Source organism: Mus caroli, unplaced genomic scaffold, assembly GCF_978045245.1.
Source record: "Mus caroli unplaced genomic scaffold, Mus_caroli_1 scaffold_6, whole genome shotgun sequence".
Taxonomy (NCBI): domain Eukaryota; kingdom Metazoa; phylum Chordata; class Mammalia; order Rodentia; family Muridae; genus Mus; species Mus caroli.
This window is the reverse complement of record NW_028227261.1, coordinates 24,968,801-24,988,462: the sequence shown is the minus strand read 5'-3', so window position 1 is coordinate 24,988,462 and position 19,662 is coordinate 24,968,801. Positions and strand designations below refer to the sequence as shown.

General features: G+C 46.3%; 1 protein-coding gene and 1 non-coding gene across 3 annotated transcripts; both read right to left on the bottom strand.

Moving 5' to 3' along the window:
* Positions 1-1,306: 1,306 nt before the first annotated feature.
* On the bottom strand, positions 1,307-19,196 carry Ppp1r8 (protein phosphatase 1 regulatory subunit 8). Of its 2 annotated transcripts, none has more exons than XM_021160322.3 (7): positions 19,082-19,196; positions 16,658-16,718; positions 10,588-10,741; positions 8,835-9,055; positions 6,744-6,888; positions 5,667-5,731; positions 1,307-2,611 (listed from the first exon to the last, which is right to left on the bottom strand). In XM_021160322.3, exons 1-7 carry the CDS (start codon positions 19,135-19,137, stop codon positions 2,258-2,260), a joined length of 1,056 nt encoding a protein of 351 aa, XP_021015981.1. In that variant the 5' UTR covers positions 19,138-19,196; the 3' UTR covers positions 1,307-2,257. The 2 variants fall into 2 exon arrangements, with proteins under 2 accessions (XP_021015981.1, XP_029332662.1); XM_029476802.2 differs by having other exon boundaries at positions 1,307-2,608.
* On the bottom strand, positions 14,358-14,522 carry LOC115030977 (small Cajal body-specific RNA 1). The gene has a single exon (XR_003836570.1).
* Positions 19,197-19,662: the final 466 nt, after the last annotated feature.

Below are 19,662 nucleotides of genomic sequence, written 5' to 3'. Positions count from 1 at the left end.
ACACGCAGCTGTGCTTTAAGTACTTTTTGAAGATGTGTGCATTCCCATGGGGTGTGTGCACATATTCCTCCATTACTCTCCAACTGGTTTTCTAAGAGTCTCTCACTGAGCATCTAATTTTTGGATCTGGCTTGACAGGATAGCCAACGAGCTCTGGGGGTCCCTGCTTCCCACACTCCCTCCCAATGCTAGGGGTCACCTGCCTATGACATAGTTGAGGACAGGGATTTGGACTCAGATTCATGTACTTGTGGTGCCAGGCACTTTACTGAGACAACTCCTGGATCCTTTTTCAAAATTTTTATGTGTATGTATGGGTGCTCTTGCAGTCAAGAGGGCTTTGGATTTCCTGGAATTACAATTAGGTTGTAACTGTACTGGGAACAGAATTGGGGTTCTCTGCAAGAACCCCAATTTTAACCGAAGACATTCCTTTAGCCAAACCCACTAGTTTTATTCTATTCAGTTTTGAGACAGTTTCTGTGTAACCCCGAGACTGTCCTCAGTAGACCAGGCTGACTCTAGGATCGCTCTGCCTCTGCCTCCTGAGTAGTTTTAAAGGCACTGGATAAACTCCAGAACAGGAGAGAAAACCGAGATGAAGCCAGGCACAGGAGAGCAGCAGCAATAGACAATTTAGAGGACCTCCCTCGCCCAAGCAGCTACAGATCTGAACTCAGATGTCACTTCTCCATGGTGCTCACAGACGGGTTAATGTGAGTCCAATTCTCCTTAGCAAAGTGGATGTGCTGTGAATGGCTCCACAGGATGTAGGAAGGACCTCAGTGGGTGACTGCAGGTCCTAGGACTTTTCATCTTCATGAGAGGACTTGCCTGTGTAAACTGGCGAAGCCAATCTTTTGTGCTATGGTTACACATCTCCATTCTTTAGGAGTTGGGTTTGCTGTCGAGGGTTTGTGTTGCCCTGGCTGGCCCTGAACTCTTCAGGAAACCAAGGATGACAATGAGCCCCTGGTCCTTCTGTCCTCAATCCACAAATGCTGAGTCCACCTGTGCGACTGAAACTCGCCCTTTCTAGAAAGGGGCCTTGTGTCCCTGCACAGTGAATGAGAAGACTCCAGGACACACCAGCCTTAATGTCGCCCACACCTCAGAAGGGGCAACCTCTTCAAACATGAACCTTGGGGTCTCGGGACGGGGATCAGACTCGCTAATGATGATTTTTGTAGTCTTTAGGGGCTGAATTTATGTGTGGTAATTAACAGGGGCAGGGGACCAATTCTCAGGACAACTGTCCTGGGTCTGACAAGTGTCCTCTGGCAGTAAGACTCAAGACCACACCCAATTGACAAAAGTTACATTTAATTTACAATGTAATAAAGGTTACAGGTAAAAAGCTACACTTAAAGCAGAAAAGGCCTATTACACAAATGTACAAATCTGTACAAAGCTCGTACAATGGTTCCTACCTTGTCTCCTGTTAGCCAGGTCTATTCTGGAGAGCTGAAGAACTCTCCATGGGGGGTGAGGGGGGTCAGGGGAGGGGAGCCTCCAAACCAAAACTGAGCCGTGTTCTCCTAACACACACCTGGTCCTTGCAGTAGTCTTCCTGTTCACCAGGAACTGCCCCAACTGCTCGCTCCTTAAGGAACTGCCTCTGGGCACACACCAACAGTGAGGCCACAGGGAGGAGGCTGCACTGGAACTAAATGAGTTTTCAGTGTGGACAAGAAACATAGGTAAAGTCCAACAATACTGTACAAACCCATTAGCCTGTCCTGTGACACTGACTAGAGATGAGGGGAACTCAAAATGGCCTCATGCCACCAGACAGGATACAGAATGGCCTATTAGATCTCAAAACCACAGGCACAAGAGGACATTCCTTTACCGTGGTTTAAATGAACAGTGTCAACCAACCTGGTATCTATGCAACTGCTCTGTTACCTGGTTCTCCCGAGGGAAGGGAATATTAATTAAGGAGGCTCCACCCTCTCATTGCTCCAGATGCCTCCCATGAGCGACTTCACATAAAACAGTCCTAATAGGTGGCACAGGGACAGCGCCAGGGCAGTCTGCTCAGAAGGGCCTGGGAAGCCTCTCTCTACACTTCAAGCTGTCTGACTCAGTCCTTACTGGTACTTTAGCCCCGCCCCTGGTCTCAGTATTACATGGTTGGGGCCTCAGGAGACTTTCTGAAAGACGATACTGCACACATGGAAAGTTTTCTCCTTAGTTCAGTAGCTCCCCTTGTCACCCCTCCACCCCCCTCCCCACCCTCTCCATAACCAAAATATCAAATCAGTAAGGAAGGTGTGGGCTTCTTGCCCGGCCAAGCCTCCTTCGCGTATTTCTTCTTCTTGGGTTCATTCACAGCCTCAGGGTTATAGACTGCAGGGTTTGGTGTGGGATTTATGGCCACTGCTGATGGCACAACAGGAGTCAAGTCCACATCAGGGGCGAGGTTCGGGTATGGCATGGGCAAGCCACCAATGAGCGCTGTCCCATGAATGCCATGCGGCTGGGAGCCCGTTTCACTGTGTGTGGGGGGCAGGCCCCCATATAGTCCTCCACTGAAGGCAAAGTTCTGCATGCGCCTGCTCCCCGACTCCTCCAGGCCCAGAGAGCCAGAGCCCTCCATCCGCTTCTTCTGGGGTGTCACAGGGAGGGGAAAAAACAGAAAGGACATGAGATGAGGCTGCTGTTTCTCCATCCTAGCTGTAGAAAGCTAACATCTGGGGAAAATCCCACCATGCAGCCAAGCCCATTTCTGAAATCTCAGGGTCAGATGCCATCCCACCAACAGCTCTTTTTATCTAAGGCATAGTCTCTCTAACATGGCCTTGGCTGTCCTAGAACTCACTCTGTAAACCAGGCTGGCCATGAACTCAGAGATCTGCTTGCCTCTCAAAAGTCTTAGGGTTGACAGCCTGGCTTTTGAGAATTGTAAATGAGAAGCAGAGGCCATCCACGGGCATGACCGACCTCACCAACCTCAGCTCTGATCTCAGAGTCAGCTCTGACCTCCCAATAGGCTGCCTTACCTCTCCTCAGGTAACTAGGTCTCTGTGCCCAGGAAGTCACCATGATGCTCATCCAGTTGGCACTATGTATTATGGTTTTGAACTTCTGAACCAAGCAATCCTCTTGTCTCCACCTTCTAACTAGCTGGGAACTAACCCAGCTACATGTACCCCCCCCCCATTTTTTTTTGTCTTTTTTCAAGACAGGGTTTCTCTGTGTAGCCCTGGCTGTCCTGGAACTCACTCTGTAGACCAGGCTGGCCTCAAACTCAGAAATCAGTCTGCCTCTCTGCCTCCCAAGTGCTGGGATTAAAGGCCACCACTGCTCGGTACCCCTCTCCTTTTTTGAGGCAGAGACCTCTCTATATAGCTCTGGTTGCAGTGGAAGTGTTGTGCACCAGCTGGACTTCTTTTTTTTTTTGTTTTTTTATTTATTTATTATATGTAAGTACACTGTAGCTGTCTTCAGACACTCCAGAAGAGGGCACCAGATCTCGTTACAGATGGTTGTGAGCCACCATGTGGTTGCTGGGATTTGAACTCCTGACCTTCGGAAGAGCAGTCGGGTGCTCTTACCCACTGAGCCATCTCACCAGCCCCCAGCTGGACTTCTAAAGGCATGGCCACTACACCTGCCTGGCTTTGAGTACCCATTTTTTATTTTTTTATTTTTTTTTGGTTTTTCGAGACAGGGTTTCTGTGTGAAGCCCTGGCTGTCCTGGCACTCACTTTGTAGACCAGGCTGGCCTCGAACTCAGAAATCCGCCTGCCTCTGCCTCCCGAGTGCTGGGATTAAAGGCGTGCGCCACCACGCCCGGCGAGTACCCATTTTTTAAACAACAAATATCTTTAACATTTAAACAATGATTTAAATAATCATTTGTGGAGACTGGAGAGATGGCTCAGTGGTTAAGCACTGCCTACTCTTTCAGAGGTCCTGAGTTCAATTTCCAGCAACCACAGGATGGCTCACAACCATCTGTACTGGGATCTGATGCCCTCTTCTGGTGTGTCTGAAGACAGACACAGTATACTCACATACTTAAAATAAATAAATCATCCTGAAAGAAAGAAACAAAGAAAGAGAGAAAGCAAGCAAGCTTCTAGAGTTTCATTGTTTAAAGATGAAGCAGAAATCTTGCCAATTTACTTTAATGTAAATGGGTTCCACACTGTGGAGTCAAAAATCTGTGGATGGACAGTTGGGCAAAGAAACATCTGTCCTGGAAATATGTAATCTTTTTCCCCCCTTCTTCTCATTATCACCTATACAGTAAAGTATAATAACATATTAATTTATTTCTGCACTGCTAAACTGAGCCTAAATGCGCTACAGCTGAGCTACACCTCTAGCCTAGCCTAACAACTCTTACAGAAGCTCACTATGTACTAAGTATTAAGAGTAACTTAGCCAGGCAATGGTATCACACACACTTTTAATCCTAGCACTGGGGAGGCAGACACAGGTGGATTTCTGAGTTCAAGGCCAGCCTGGTCTGCAGAGCGAGTTCCAGGACAGCCAGGGCTGAACAGAGAAACCCTGTCTTAGGGGGAAAGGTACTTGGAGACCCTGATGATTAGCCTCTCGCAACAACTCTGGGCACCTCTGTCACTGAAGAGGCAATGTACCACCTTTAGGCAGTTCTACCCACTAGGAAGTTCAATATGCCAAGTCAGGGCATCCTGGTTTTCTCTACTTCTCCATTCCTAAAGATACCTGACCCAGGATCTAGACACCCCTGTGCATAAGGTAAGGGCATGGCTAGGGGTGAGGACAGAGCTCAGCAGTTAAAAGCACCTGCTGTTGTTGTTTGTAAAGGACCCAGGTTCAGCTCCAGCACCCACATGACAATTCACAATCATCTCTGTGTAACTCCAATTCCAAGGGATCAGACACCCTCTTCAGACATCTGAAGGCACTAGGCACACACATCATGCATATACATACATATGTATACACATACATACAAACATACATACATACATGCAGTGCAGGGAAACACTCATACACAAAACAAGAAAATAAATCTTTTAAAGGGTATAACAATAAATTAAGAGGACATGGGAAAAGCCACATGTTAATGCTTCTCTTTTATCCTGAGCCAGCAGAGAAGGCAAAAGGAAGGTGGCCCTCTGCACCCTTAGGGAAGGTAGCTACGGCACCAGAGCAAGTGGTTAGCACACTGTATTCTCGTTGGCCACCTGAAGTCCTTCTGCAGAACTCCTGGGTTTCTGAGACACAGGTAAGGGGAAGGGTATTCCCAGAGAATGAAAATTGGGAGAAGAGGGCTGGAGAGACGGCTCAGCAGCTGAGAGCACAGGCTGCTCCTCCAGAGGACCCAGGTTCAATCAGAGCATTGGCACAGGTCTTACTTCCTACCCTACAGCACCAGACATGGATGTGGGACACATACATGCAGTCAAAACACTCATACATACAAAAGAAAAAGGTAAAAATAATAATTTTTTATAGGGAGAGAAGCACACAATGTGTTTTAAGATTACAAACATTAACATTCATCTGCACATCACAGGGGGGTTTCTTCCTTTCCCTTTTCGCATTGCTAGGGATCAAAGCCAGGACTTTCTAAGTGTATGCACTACACCTGAGTTAGATCCTAAAGCGGGGTCTGGAGACCAGGCCATATGACGTCTCAAATGCTCTCAAAGGGTGCTACCTACCTTGACTGGAACCACTGCAGTCTGCACCATGTTCCGGAATCGACCAACAGACGGATCCACGTCCTCTGCAGAGACAGAGCAAGGTTGGGAGATGGGATCATCAAGCCAAACAGCCATCAGCCCAGCCGTTCAAACAGGAAATATAGCTGATGCTACGCATCTTATGTGCTAAGCCTTCCCAACAGCTCCAACAGCGCCGAGTACACGAGAACAGAGCAAGGCAGCTCAAGCAGCAGACATCACCGTCTCATACAGCGATGCACTGTCGTACAGTGTCACGACAGGGGGCTGCGACCACACACTCCTGTTTGCTCATCAGATTTAGGACTCAGAGCCAGGGCTTCACGGTCCCGGCTCTCACCCGAGGGTCTGAGTGGCCCATGAAAACAATCTCTTGTCATGGCTTGTGACACGCACTGCCACCCTAGAGGACATTTAGCTTCTCCCCAAAGGGAGAGCCTACCAAGGGAGGTGAGGCTCCGAGCCTTGGACTTGCTGGTTTGTTTGTTTTCTGTAGGCTAACTCCCTGGTACCCACAGGCCCTGGTTTTGGCCTATTGGAGCTGTGCTCTGCCCCTGTCCTCTTGTACCCCAGCATCCAGAGGAGTCTACACATGGCCGAGAAGCAGGGCTCAGCAGGTCACTCAGACTGCACAACACACCTCAGAGAGTAACTGGGGTGACTATCCCCAACTTTCTCTTAATGCAAGTTTTAAATTGCGTTTGACTGGTTTCTACATACCCCGATGGCCCGTGTTGTAAATTAAGTAAACCCCCCAAAGTCACTGGCCATCTCCTATCCCACAGCCTACCACGGCCTGGCTGTCAGTGGAGATCTTTCACAGAACTTGGAGGTTACTTACACAAAGCCCGAGTGGCCACTCCGTGTAACCATCTATCAGAGCACTTGAAATGTCACAGAAGCTCAAAACACAAGCAGAGTGACCCAATCAGCCTGAAACACAAACGTTCACATCTGCCCACGAGCTGGCCTAGTTTCACTTCTGAGGTCCAGGCAGCGTTCTCTCTCTCTCTCTCTCTCTCTCTCTCTCTCTCTCTCTCTCTCTCTCTCTCTCACCTGGGTTGATGATCTCATCGTCCTCACTGAAGGTCACCCTCGAGTTCTTCCTCTTCCTCTTTGGTCTCTGGATGTCCAGGTTCCCCTCCTCAATAGTGAGGGTTGAAATCCGCTTGTTGTGGGCAGTGTTGAACTCTGTCAGGTTCTAAGTCAAAGTTCACACAGCAAAGCCCAGAATTAATACATAGGGAGTTTCATGGAGAAAACACCAAATAATGTGCAAAAAAGCCATCTGGGGCTTGGGGCTTTACTCTGATGGCCCAGGGTCAGCGAGACGCCTCTGTATTCAAAGGACCCACACTGCCCTAATGAAGACTGTTAACAGAGAGAATACAGAACATCCTCACTGGCCATGAGGTGAAGGAGGTGAAAGGCTGGGCGACAACAGGTCACCCTTGAGATGAGCTATGGCTGCTTACTTTCCTGGCTTTGAAGGAGCACTAGCATGTCTCTACCCTAAGAATTAAAGCAGAATTTATTGAAAGGAATACTAACATTTACTCTAAAGCAACAAAAAAATGAGAACAAAAACTGAATGCTTCTCAGAGGCTGGCCTTTAAAAGCATCCTGGTCTGTCTGTCTATCTGTCTGACTCTCTGTGTTTCTGTGTGCTCATGTGTATGTCCGTGTGAATGCTATGTGTGGTGTGTGCATATGTCTGGTGGTGGTAAGACAGATAAGCTCTATGTAGACTAGAATGGTTTCACATTTATAGCAATCCTCCTGCCTCAATGTCTGCAGTGCTGAGATCACAGTAAGCCACCACCTCTGACTGTCTCCTTTGAAACTCCTAAGGACACCGGCATTGCATTTAACTTTTGGCAGACTCTCCATCATACACCTGGCCCCAGTTCCATTCACAATCACCCATCCACCCATCTCGTGATTAGTGTGGCCTTAGCACTGCTTCCTGCTGCTTTTCAATGCGCTGGACTTGTTCCAGCCTGCACTGCAGCTTGAGATACTCCGAGCCGCGAGAGGAATTAACACACTGACCGGAAAGACAGGGAAGCACTGAGCCTGGAGGGAAACACAGCGAGCACCGCAGCCTAGATGTGGCTGCTTCTGAAGGAAACAACAACTGAATGTGTCTCAGTAGCTGGCCTTTAAAATTACCCCAGGTCCATGTGGTCGCTGGGAATCAACCAGGGCCCTCTCTGGAACAGCAGCCTGTGAACTTAACCACTGAGCCATCTCTCCAGTCCCAAAGAAGCCTAGTTTTTTTAAATATCCCTGGGCTGTCTGGTCAGTACCAAAAAGGCTAAATGAATGAAAGAAAATATTGGCTTGGTAAGCTAGTGTTTCTCAAGAGACCTTTCTGTGAGGATGGACATTATAGTGTTTAATGGGTATCCAAGGCGTGCCTGCCCCCCCCCCACCCCCGCACCGTGTGTGGGTGTGTATTTTCAGGGACTCCCCGTGGATATCTAAATATGTAGACTCTCAGATGCCAAGGCAGTCTCCCACAGACAGTGCTAGATCATAGCTAATGAGAATTTCTAATACCTACTGCAGTATGAATGTCGTTAAGAAGTTATATTGTTACAGAGACTCTCCTGGCACAGCTGACTGAATTACCAACATGTTCACTAGAGATGTAAAGATGGGATGCAGGAAACATGCCTAATGAGGCGGTACTGGACAGTGCAGCTCAACACAGTCATGAAGAAAGGAGAAAATTGGCTGCAGAGGTGGCTCAGTAGCTAAGAGCACTGGCTGCTCTTCCAAAGGACCTGGGTTTGATTTCCAGAGCCACATGGTAGCTCACAATTATCTTTAGTTTCAGGGTACCTAATGCCATATTCTAAACACACACACAAAAACAAAAACATTCAAACACATAAACTAAATAAATAAAATGTAAAACCAAACAAAGTAAGTCTCAGCCTCTAACAGCCAGTGGAGCAGTGCACGGTCTCCTAGAGGAACTAGTGCAGGGAAGCCTGGTCACACAGCTGGACACGCGCATCACTGAGGGCTTCTACCTGACTGAGCAGAGCCTCCTGATGCTATAGCACTTCATTTCAAATTAGGGAGAACAGCTCCACGCTGCTAAAGCAAGGATCCCAAAAGACAATGACACAGACTTACATCCAGCTCGGTCTCCTCTTCGGGAAGTCCCAACAAGCCCTTGAGTTCATCATCCTCCCCGCCCATCTTCTCATCTCCTTTCACAGCCGATGGCAATGTCTGAGGCTTCTCTCGCAGAGTATATGCCCTCGTGGATGCGCCGAATGAGACCGTAGAATCGATGGGAATCTGTTGAGGCTTGTGAGGTTCCAGCCGAATGTGACCCAAGAAAGTGCCATGTGCTGCAAAAGCAAGTCTTAAGTGTAAGGGGAAGAGACCAGTGCAGAGGCAGCCAGTGCTCCCTTGCAGGATGTCAGGCAGCTCCCACACTTCACCAAGTTTGCCTCCCTGATTGTTAGTGTTTAATGATAATAAATGTCATATTCAGGATCATAGACACAAAAGCACTTTCATGTTTCTTTTTTTCTTTTACAGTACTAGGGTCAACCCTAGGGTTTTGCCCATCCTAGGCAAGCACCCTACCATTGAGGTACAACCCAGCCCTTGCTTTCTGAGTCAGAATCTCATCACTGTATAGTCAGGGCTGGCTTCCAACTTACTATGTAGCCAGTTTGGAGTCAAACAAACTATGTCAACCAGACTGACTGAACTCGTAATTCTCCTGCCTCATCTTCCTGAGTGCCGAGAAGAGAATATAAACAAGTGTCACTACGTATGCAGAAAAACAAAAAGAAACAAAGTAAAGATGCTATGCCACTCGGTCTTCTTCATCCTGTCTCACACTATAGCAGGGACACTGCGGATTTGTTACACACCTTCAAATCCGCTGCTCTCCACATGAACAGGATTGCCTGTTCTCTGCTGCCAGAAAGGCTTGGCTCCGTTCTGGGTCCAACAGAAATGGCTCCAACCTAGCAGAAGCCATGATCTCCAAGGCATGAGGCACAATCGGTTGTGGGCTGCCCTCTCTAGCTCCAACTCTAAGGACCATGAACACTGCTGGTCTGGCAGCATTATGCTTTAGCTACTCGCCAGGACAGCAGAGATTAGCCAACCCAGATGCAAAGTCAATGCCAAGGCAAGGCAAAAATCCTACCAGGGATTCTGAATGCTTCCACTTCAGCATTTCTGCACGTTATGAAATGGAAAGAAGAGATAAGTACCTGTAAGACAAGGCTCACCCATTCTGTACGTAATTAGATGGGGCTGTATGTCTGTGTGTGTTGCTTGGGGGGGGGGGGGGCGCCAACCTGAAAAGCAGAGGATGTAAGACTGTGTGTTTTACTCTATTTATCATGGCAAAAGCAAACTGTAGCAGTCCACAGTCCAGTCTCAACTGCATTTCTGTAGATTATTTTAGGCAAACTTTAAAACCTTATTAATTTCAGTGTACTTATGAAATTAAATTGTAACTGAGTTTAAGCAAAGTGTATCTGGGATAAATAACCTATTGTAAATAATAAATGTTGCTCAAAATAAGCATTTTGTAAACATCCTGTATTGCTGCATATTAACGACCCTACTCATGACTTCAGCTTAAACTGGATCACTCAGCCTTATGAGGACTTGAACATCAATATTCCGAGGTCTTCCATGACATTTTTACTCTTATCTATACAAAGGTCTCCTAGAAGAATCCCCCAAACTATCTTTCTGCCTTAGTCAACTATTGCAGGAGAATAGCTGACTCATAAATAAAGATGAGATGATTAAAATTTAAAAAAAAAAAAAAAAAAAAAAAAGCTTCCTAAACCAAGACCCAAATAGCATGTCCATCCCCACAGATGACAGGTCACAGGAGCTGCGAACTTACTGCTGTTGAGGTCTATCAAGAAAACTCTCTTCAGGTGCTTGTGGTACACCAGGGCTGCGTGGACTCGAGAGCATGACTGGTGGTCGATGGTGAAGTCACACAGATCGGGGTTCCTCCCAAATAAGTAATACTTTTTCTCATCAATAATCAGCTTCTAAATGAATATGAGATTAAATATTACTTCACTTTTACTCCAAGCAAGCTTAGTAAAAACTTCCAATCATGTAAGTAGGGGGACTTGAATAGCTATCATTGCTTCTCTGGCAATCAAGAAAAGCATCTCTCATTGTCTTTTTAAGTTCTAGGGTCTAGTAAGATCACTGTAGGTGCTTTCCCCAGCCAACTGTCCCAGTCTTTCCCATACAAGCTTATGACCATCCTAAGATCCAAATATCTTTTACATGTGACACAGCCAGCATGCATTCTTCCTCCTTCTAGCTAAGGCTAATAGCAGGCTATTCCATTTGTTCACTCCTGGGTCCTAGGGGACATTATTCACCCAGTTCCAAGCATGCCACTAAAATCATCCCCAGGGCAATGGACTGTCAGATGAAGAACTGGGATCTGGGCTACTGAGCAGCAAACCCTGTGTGTGTGTTTCTATGTGCTCCTTAAGTCAGTGGCATGAACTCACCTCATGGACGGTCTACGTATGGCCCACCCGTATGCACCCACACAGCAGTTTACTAAGCTAACGCTGTTTGTCAGGAAATTAAATTACATCTCCCTAAATACTATCTTCCACTGTATAGTGCTGGTATGAAAAAAACAAAACAAACAAAATAAAAACTGCTCTTAATTCTATCAGATGTAAGTAGCCTCTCCCTATGAGATAAGAATTCTAAGAATTTTTTCTTTTTCTAAATGTAACTAGCTAGGCAGTGGTGGCGCACGCCTTTAATCCCAGCACTTGGGAGGCAGAGGCAGGTGGATTTTTGGGTTTGAGGCCAGCCTAGTCTACAGAGTGAGTTCCAGTAGAGCCAAGGCTATAAAGAAAGGCCCCATCTCACAGGAAAAACAAAGACAGAGGTTTGGAGAGATGGCACCAGGGTTAGGAGTACTGGCTGTCCAGGTTCTGATCCCCAGAACCCATAAGGTGGCTCATTACTGTCTGAAACTCCAGTTCCAGGTGTGTGCCTTCTGGCCTCCATCAGGCATGCACACAGTACACATAAAATGTAGGCAAAACACTCATATACATAAAGTAAAAAAAAAAAAAAAAAGATTATTTGATTAGCAAGTAAGAAGGGCAGAAAAAGTGTACTCTGGGCTGAATCATGCTGTATAACAAGTTACTGTTGTCATAGATGAAGGATACTCGGTGAATTGTTACTAACCCTTTTCTAATTCTAGTCCAATATTAGTGGTCTAGCACCTGAGGACCCCATTCAACATGCTGTCTTTTCCCTTTAAATACAAGGTCTTACAAGCTTGAGCTCACATTCCACCCGAGATTCCTAAACCCTGAGAAACTAGTAATGATGGCACTTTTGTTTTCGAAGTTCAAGGCAAGCATGGTGTTGCGGGCCTTTCATCCCAGGCAGGTAGAGTTGGAGGCCACCCTGGCCCACAAGTTCCAGGGCAGCTACAACTATACAGAGAAACCCCATCTTGGAAAAAAAACAAAAACAAAATAAAAAAGGAACTTCAGATGTTAAGGCAAGGATGATGCCAAGTTCAAGGTTAGCCTGGATTACACACAGTAAGGCCCTGTTGACAGACAGACAGACAGACACACACACACACACACACACACAAAACCACCAGCAGCAGCACCATCAACACCACCACCAAAACAAACTTCCCAGAAAAGCTCGACAAACGCTCAGGAAGGATGTAAAGTGACGTCAGCATCAGGTTAGAAATCAAGAGCTGTCCCCTGTCCCCTCCCCTGTGAACTCCAGCAGGCAGTGCCCAGGGAGAGGCTCCCCACTGGATACACACATTAGTGTCCTTGAATCTCCAGCACTGTCAACAGCAACAACTGCTGTGCACTCACCTGCCACACTTGCCATGAGCTTTACACTGCATCGCTGGTGGGGACAATCCCCTGCAGCTGACAGCCCTTCCAGTTGTAGGGCTTAGAATACTGAGACATACCACCCCCATGATAATTTATTTAAAGTAAATAAATACAGTTCAAATTTGTATGACTTTACAGTTTAAAATTCTTTTCTTTTTTAAAACCAAGACTTCCTATATTCCAGGTTAGCCACAAACAAGCTACAGAGCTTGGGATGGCCTTGGACTTCTGACCCTCCTGAATCTACCTCCTAGGTGCTGAAGTTTCATGCATGTAGCACAAGGCCCAGTTAAACCTGAGCATTTAAAAATGTCAGGACCAGTAGTGAATGCCTTTACTTCCAGAGTAGAGGCAGGCAGATCTCTGTGAGTTTAAGGCTACACAGGTCTATAGAGTGAGTTCCAGGCCAGGGCTACATAGTGGGACCTAGTCTTATTTAAAAAAAAAAAAAAAAAAAAAAAGTTTAATTTTATGTGTTTGTGTGCAATGTATGTCATGTGAGAAGGTACCTGTGGAGGCCAGAAGAGGGCATCTGATCCCCTGGATACGGAGTTACAGGTGGTTCAAAGCTGCCCAACCTGGGTGCAAGAAACTGAACTCAGGTCCTCTGGACGAACAGGAAGGGCTCTCAATTGCTGACCCATCTCTCCAGTCCCCCAAGTTTGAGCATTTTTAACCACATTATATAATTTCATAATCCACTTGTACTAAAATGTAAATCATCTAGGAATAAATATTTTGAGTATTCATATTCTTTCCCTGCCCCATGAAAGCACTTATACCTGAGCTCTGCCAAGCTTAGCTTTAAGATTTAGACAGGACATACCTACTGCTGCTACAGCTCATTTCAAGGCCATGCTACTATGGAGACCCAGATTTGGCAATGGCCTGACAGCCAATTAGTCGCCTCAATGTTACATTTTAAAACATGGATTAAGGTAGGCAGTGTCTGTGCACACCTGGAACCCCAGCATTCAGGAAGCAGAAGCAGGAGGATGGCAGCTTCTGGGACCTTGTCTCAAAAACACCTCCCCCACCCCCCCAAAACAAACCAAGCAAAAAGATCCCAATTCCTAAGGAGACATACATGGGAAGCCCGCTGAAGTAGCTGCTGCCTATAATCCAAGCACTTTGGAGGCTGAGACAGGAGGACCACTGTGGATCCAATGCCCACCTGGGCTTCACAAACAGCCTAAAGACCCTGTCTCAAAGTGGTGACTGGGGAAGTTGCTCAGCACTCAGAGCTCTGTGCGTGCGGAGCTAGCCTGATCTCCATGTAGTAACTTACAGGCCAGTCAGGGCTACATGATGAGACCTTATCTCAAAAAACAGAACAAAAGCCCCACTTATTAAGACAACATTGCTTTAGAATTAGTGGCAGGGCCTGAAGCATAGCGCTGTCCTGTAAGGATGCATGCATGCAGGTTTATCTCATCGCACTTTCCACTCATATTCTTATTTATAAAAATGGTGTCCTCACGGACTTGTTTGCTAGTAAGCATAGTGCGTCACAAGCAACCATTCTAGAGTGCAAAAGATGTGTCAGAGATTGCACTAAGGAAAAAGAAAGGAAGGGCTCTCATGTCACAGGCACACATTCACCATCAACAGCACCCCAAGCACAGAAAGTTAAATGAAAATAAAACCTCTTAGAATTAAGGAAATATAATAAAAACTGAACGAATCGTGCCTTGTTCTTCTGGTTCCCAAGGCTGTGACCTGTGGCTGGCTACTGCTGATACTATCCAAATGTGCCTCTGAGTTATAACTCAGAATGTGTCTTTACACACTGGGCCTAAAAGACTCATGGCTTTTACTTTAATATCGCACTTCTGCAACCCAACTACCACAGCATATCACAAGCCTTTAAACAAGACGAGGATACAGATAGCTCGGTTAGTATCAAGTGCTGGTCAAATCTAAATCCTTAAATACACTGAGGCAGGCTCAGGGCTCTAGCTAAGCAGTAACACACTTAACTAGAATGCATGAGACCCTTGTCTGATCAATAACATGGCAAAACAAATACAACTCATGAATATATGCGAGCGCACACACGCACACAGGCATACACACACACACACACACACACACACACACACACACTCCTACACCTCAGGCCCACTCCTTTAAGAGCCATATAGTGTTATCTAAAAATTATACCTTGACAACGTTCTGCAATTCAGTGTATGTAGAAACCCTGAGACAGAAAAGCAGCAGCAGCAGAAAGAGACGAGTAGCCAGAGGGCGTTGAAGAAGTAAAGGGACTTTGGAAAGATACATCTTCCATGAAGGAACCCAATGTCATCACTGGGCCTCTTTGCCTATTTACTCTTGTTGCAAATTAAAGATTTACCAAAGTCTAATAACAAAATCGATTTCATCTTTTAACTTAATATGCTATTATTATTTCTCTTTGTGTCTGTGTGCATTGGAGGAAACACGCAGTAGAGACCAAGGGGCAACTGTGTATAGGTGGTTCCCGTCTTCCATGTTTACACGGGTCCCAGGGATCCAATTCAAGTTGTCAGGCTCATAGAGCAAGCCTTCTACATCTGAGACATCTCCCCAGCCCACAAAGTAGATCTCTAGAAGTCTTCAAATTTCACACTATTCTGTGTAGCAACAAAACTTTTTTTTTTCTATCTATGGAACCACCTGTAGTAAAAGAGGTTTCGGGATATTTTTAATTATTTCCTTGAATAACCATTTGAGTTTTGGATTTTTCTGTTTTTCATAAAAGAACCCATGACAAAGGAGCTGTGTGCATATCCTCTGCCACAACCCCAAAACAACCCCTTACTTTTCAAGCTACCGTCTGTAAAATGTCATTTTTTTTAAAATAATTAAAATCAATAACAGAGCCTCGAGCTTAATTTCTAACTATTAAATCAGTGGGCTTACTCCCTTTTTCTTGGTAAATAATTATATATCTTAATATAAATAAGCCAGATATGGTGACTCACACGATCCCAGCCCTTGGGAGACAGAGGTAGGATTATCATTCAGAGTCAAAACCAGCTATGGCTACATTGAGTTCAAGGCCAATACAGGCTAGAGTGGAAATCTATCTCAAATACAAAAGAACATCCAGCCCTTGGGAGAGAGAGGCAGGTGGATCACTGTGAGTTCCAGGCCAATAGGGCTATAGGGTGAGACCCTTTCTCAAAACCTGTTGAACAAAATACCTAGTTACTGTCCTCTAAAATCTGACCTGACTCTAGAAACTTCCCACGGAAGCTGGGATTCCATTAAACTTTTCCTTTATTATACTTAACTACAATTATATCTTTTTATGTGTGATTCTGTCTCTCCTTAGTATTTTTTAAGACAGGACCCCAATGTACAGCCCTTATGGTCGCCAACTCAGGTACCGGCATGTGGCCTCTGCACGTGGCACCAGAGCTGGCCTCTCCCCTTAGTTTAAATGAATGAATTTTAGTTCCATTTCATGTTCTTTTTCGACAAGTGCCCTTCCTGACTATACCACCCTGAATCTCACAGAAGCCGCTGAAATGTTAAAGCTCAATCTATAACATAACCTTCTTTAGTTAATATGAACTATGCATTCCACAAATTCCAAATCTGTGTTTCCGGTTTGTGTGGGTGCCTTGGGCCTATGACCTGTTAAAAATATCTTCATTTGTAAGGGGAGAGGAGTAATGAAAAACTGAGTAGTTGTGGGAGTGTTGCATGCCAGAGAATAAATCCAAAAGGGTTTCCCAATGCTAGGCAGCCACTATATTACAGAGCTCCATCCCAGGTCCCTAAGAGCTTTTAACAGGGGACCAAAACCAAAAAAGAGGTCAGGAAGATGAGACAGGCATGGTAGCCATGCCTTTATTTACAGGACTAGGAGGCAGAGGCAATCAATCTTGTTGAGTTCAAGGCCAGGCTGCTCTATATAGGGAGCTCCAGGATACCCAGGGCCGACCCTGTCTTAAAAAGCAGAAACCCAGAAGGGAAGTAACATTGCTGAAGACAAAGTGAAGGAGAGGGGGGAAGTGAATCCCGGCGGAAAACCTTTAGAACGGTGTGCTTCAGTACCTCAATTAGCTTGTCTCCTTTCACCACATCCAGATGTAAGCCGGGTGGTGGTTTACCTGCCCTGAAAAAGAAGAGCAAAACAGCAGTTTTAAGGATGAGTCCATGACTGTTTTCAATCCCTGTCCCATCAACACTGAGGCTCTCCTACCAGCCAAGAGTTAGTTCATATTCAAACAGAAATGTCATGAATTCACTGTTAGAGCTTGTTCCTTCCTCCCCCCCCCCCCTCTTTTGATTTTTTCGAGACAGGGTTTCTCTGTAGCCCTGGCTGTCCTGGAACTCACTCTGCAGACCAGGCTGGCCTCAAACTCAGAAATCCACCTGCCTCTGCCTCCTGAGTGCTGGGATTAAAGGCGTGCGCCACCACTGCCTGGCTAGAGCTTCTTTCTGTGTTTAACACTTTCTTCCTAAGTGATTCAATTATTCAGAGGAGATTTCAGTGGGTCTGTATTTAGAGCACCCCCAACCCAAACTCCTGCATTTTAATACTGGCTCTGCCCTTCAGAAATAATGCAGCTCAATGTCCTGTTCCCTGGAAAGGTTTTTCCTTCTTGTTTTTGGAGACAGAGTCTCATGTCTCCAAAAACAAGCTAGGCTCAAACCTTTGTGGGATTGGATCTGAGGATGACCTTTAACACCTGAACCTCCTCCTCCACCTTTCCAGTGCTAAATTACATTGTGATGTATGCCACCATGCTTGGTCTAACCGGGGTTTCCTCTAAGATTTACTACTCCTAATATAAAGAAAGAATAAACCAGTTGTTTTGCTGGGTACAGAAATACACATGTGAATTCCCACCAGAGGGACCATTGCAAGTTCAAGGCCATCCTAGTTTGTATAACAGGTGAATTCCAGACTAGCTAGAATTACATATAGAGATCTTGCCTTAAAACAAATATATGTTAAAATAACCAAATAACAAAAATTGTTTGTTTGGGGGCTGATCAATATTATTCTCATCACAAAATAAACAAAAACCATTACCCAGATGAACTCTTGGTACCAAATCAGAGATCTGTAATTAGGGAACTAGAGCAAATCAAAACCACGCCCACGAAACCAAGCTCCAAATGAGGGGAGGTGTTGTGGGCACCCTGAACAGGTGTTTGTGAGAAAAATCCAAGTCATCAGAATGTTTTCTATACTTCGCTTCATCATTCAAGGGGATGGATGCTCGAGTCTCAAATCACCTGACACAGTTCCTGGTATACACCAGACCCTGAGGTAATGACAGGTGATCTCAAAGAAAGAGTCTCTTTATATTTGGCTGGCCCAAATTTGAAATAAGTGCAGCCAGGGACCAGTGTGGATAAAGAATTTGTAGGCTGAAGCACATGGATATGTTAAAAGAATAAAGAAATCCAGGAAACAGCCAAGCATTCATTCACTTCCTGGGCTTGTTCTTTTGAACCTTCCAGGGCCCTTACATTTGCACAGAAGAAACGATATCGAGTCTATCTCATTGAAGATTCAACACAGACATCTCACAGCTCCGCTCCAATCTCTCATGGCAGTGGCTAAAAGGACAGTGCATCGAACAAAAAGCCCATTTGCTTCGAGAAAGAGATTAAAATGAACATTAAAGCCAAAATATTTTGCCTGAATATCCTACCATGTGATTGACTCAGGCCTAGGAGCTGAGCATGATGCAAGGGTTTTTGCCCTTGAAGATCTCAATGTAACAGAAGCCTGAGAGGTAACATGTTAATAACCAGGAAGAACCGCAACAGCAAGAAAGGGCTCTAACCCTGATGCATCCTCGTGCAAAGCAGTTCCTATTCATTCATCTTGCACCCCACTCAACGCGGAAACCATCCTACTACTTCTCTGAACTTCCCAGGGGATGAAAATGCTGTATGCTAACAACTTCTGCTGTCTTTTGTACCGGGTTTCGTGCTGGTCTGGTCAGAGAACAAGGGGGAACAGTCCCGCGCCATCCCTGCCCGCAAGGAGCACCTAGTCCGCTTGGAGGGTGCAGCAGCCACGGAGGGATGCAGCATCAGGTTGGGCTGAGGTAGGGAAGCCAGCTCGTGCGCGCTCCAGACCTTCAGCACCCAGGGAAGGATTGATGCTCCCCGAGAGCATCGGGCACTCGGTGATGAGTTAGGGCAAGTTAGGGGCCAAGGCCTGAAGCACCCCGGTGAGCGGCTGACCTCCCAAGCGCTGTATAAACTGAATACCTTCGAGCCCCCAAAACTCGGGTTTCCGCAGAGCCTGGGCCCCAGCTCCGGGATCCTCCACACGTCGCCCGGCCCCTCACAGCGGACAGTTTTCCCTCAATCATTCCAGGATCTTTTTGAGACGTTCGTTTCATCGCAAAAAAAAAAAAAAAAAAAAGGAAGAGGAAAAAAGTACAACCTTTTCCTTTCTGCCCGGGTTAACACACGCCGAGCCGCTCTAGTCCCAGAAACCCCATTACTCACCAAGTCGGGCAGTCGAACAGCGGGAGGCTGGAGCCGGAGTTCACGGCTGCCGCCATCTTGCGTCTCCCCCTCCCATTTGGCGGGCCTGAAGCACGCCGGGAAACTAAGAGCTCGGGAGGGAAGAGGCGGCATCCCAGCAGCCTGTGCGCAGCGCGCGCGTGCGCACGCGCAACGCGAGGACGCTCTCCTGGGAGCGCCTCTGGCGGAGGGCATCAGGGGCTGGGTTTGAAGTCTGCAGCGTTTTCCTGAGAGGCTGGGGTGGGTGTCTCCTTGGTCACGGGGTCAGGAGTGGTTTGTACCTTGATGTGACTTTCTCGCTGCGTTTTCCGCCAGAAACCCTTGAGCTCTGCAATCTGCATTAACCCACCCCCTCCAGCTTCATCTAGGGATAAGCAGGTGATGGCTAGAGATAAGAAGTGATGGCTTTTTTTTTTTTTTTCCTTTTTCCAGCCCTCCTTCGGAACACTGCATCTGAAAGCAGAATCCTTACCCATTTGTCCTTTCTGATCCCAAGTCTGATGTGTATGGCTCAGTGGTAGTGTGTTCAGCAGGCGCGAATGAGGCCACTGATTCAATTCCCC

Bases quoted from the DNA above. Each gene is read 5' to 3' on its own strand.
- Ppp1r8 (XM_021160322.3), bottom strand. From the start codon at position 19,137: ATGGCGGCAGCCGTGAACTCCGGCTCCAGCCTCCCGCTGTTCGACTGC. The intron at 16,719-19,081 runs GTGAGTAATGGG...CTTCTTTTTCAG, and splicing joins CTGTTCGACTGCCCGACTTG to GGCAGGTAAACCACCACCCG. The intron at 5,732-6,743 runs GTGAGAGAGAGA...CTGTCTCTGCAG, and splicing joins CGATGAGATCATCAACCCAG to AGGACGTGGATCCGTCTGTT.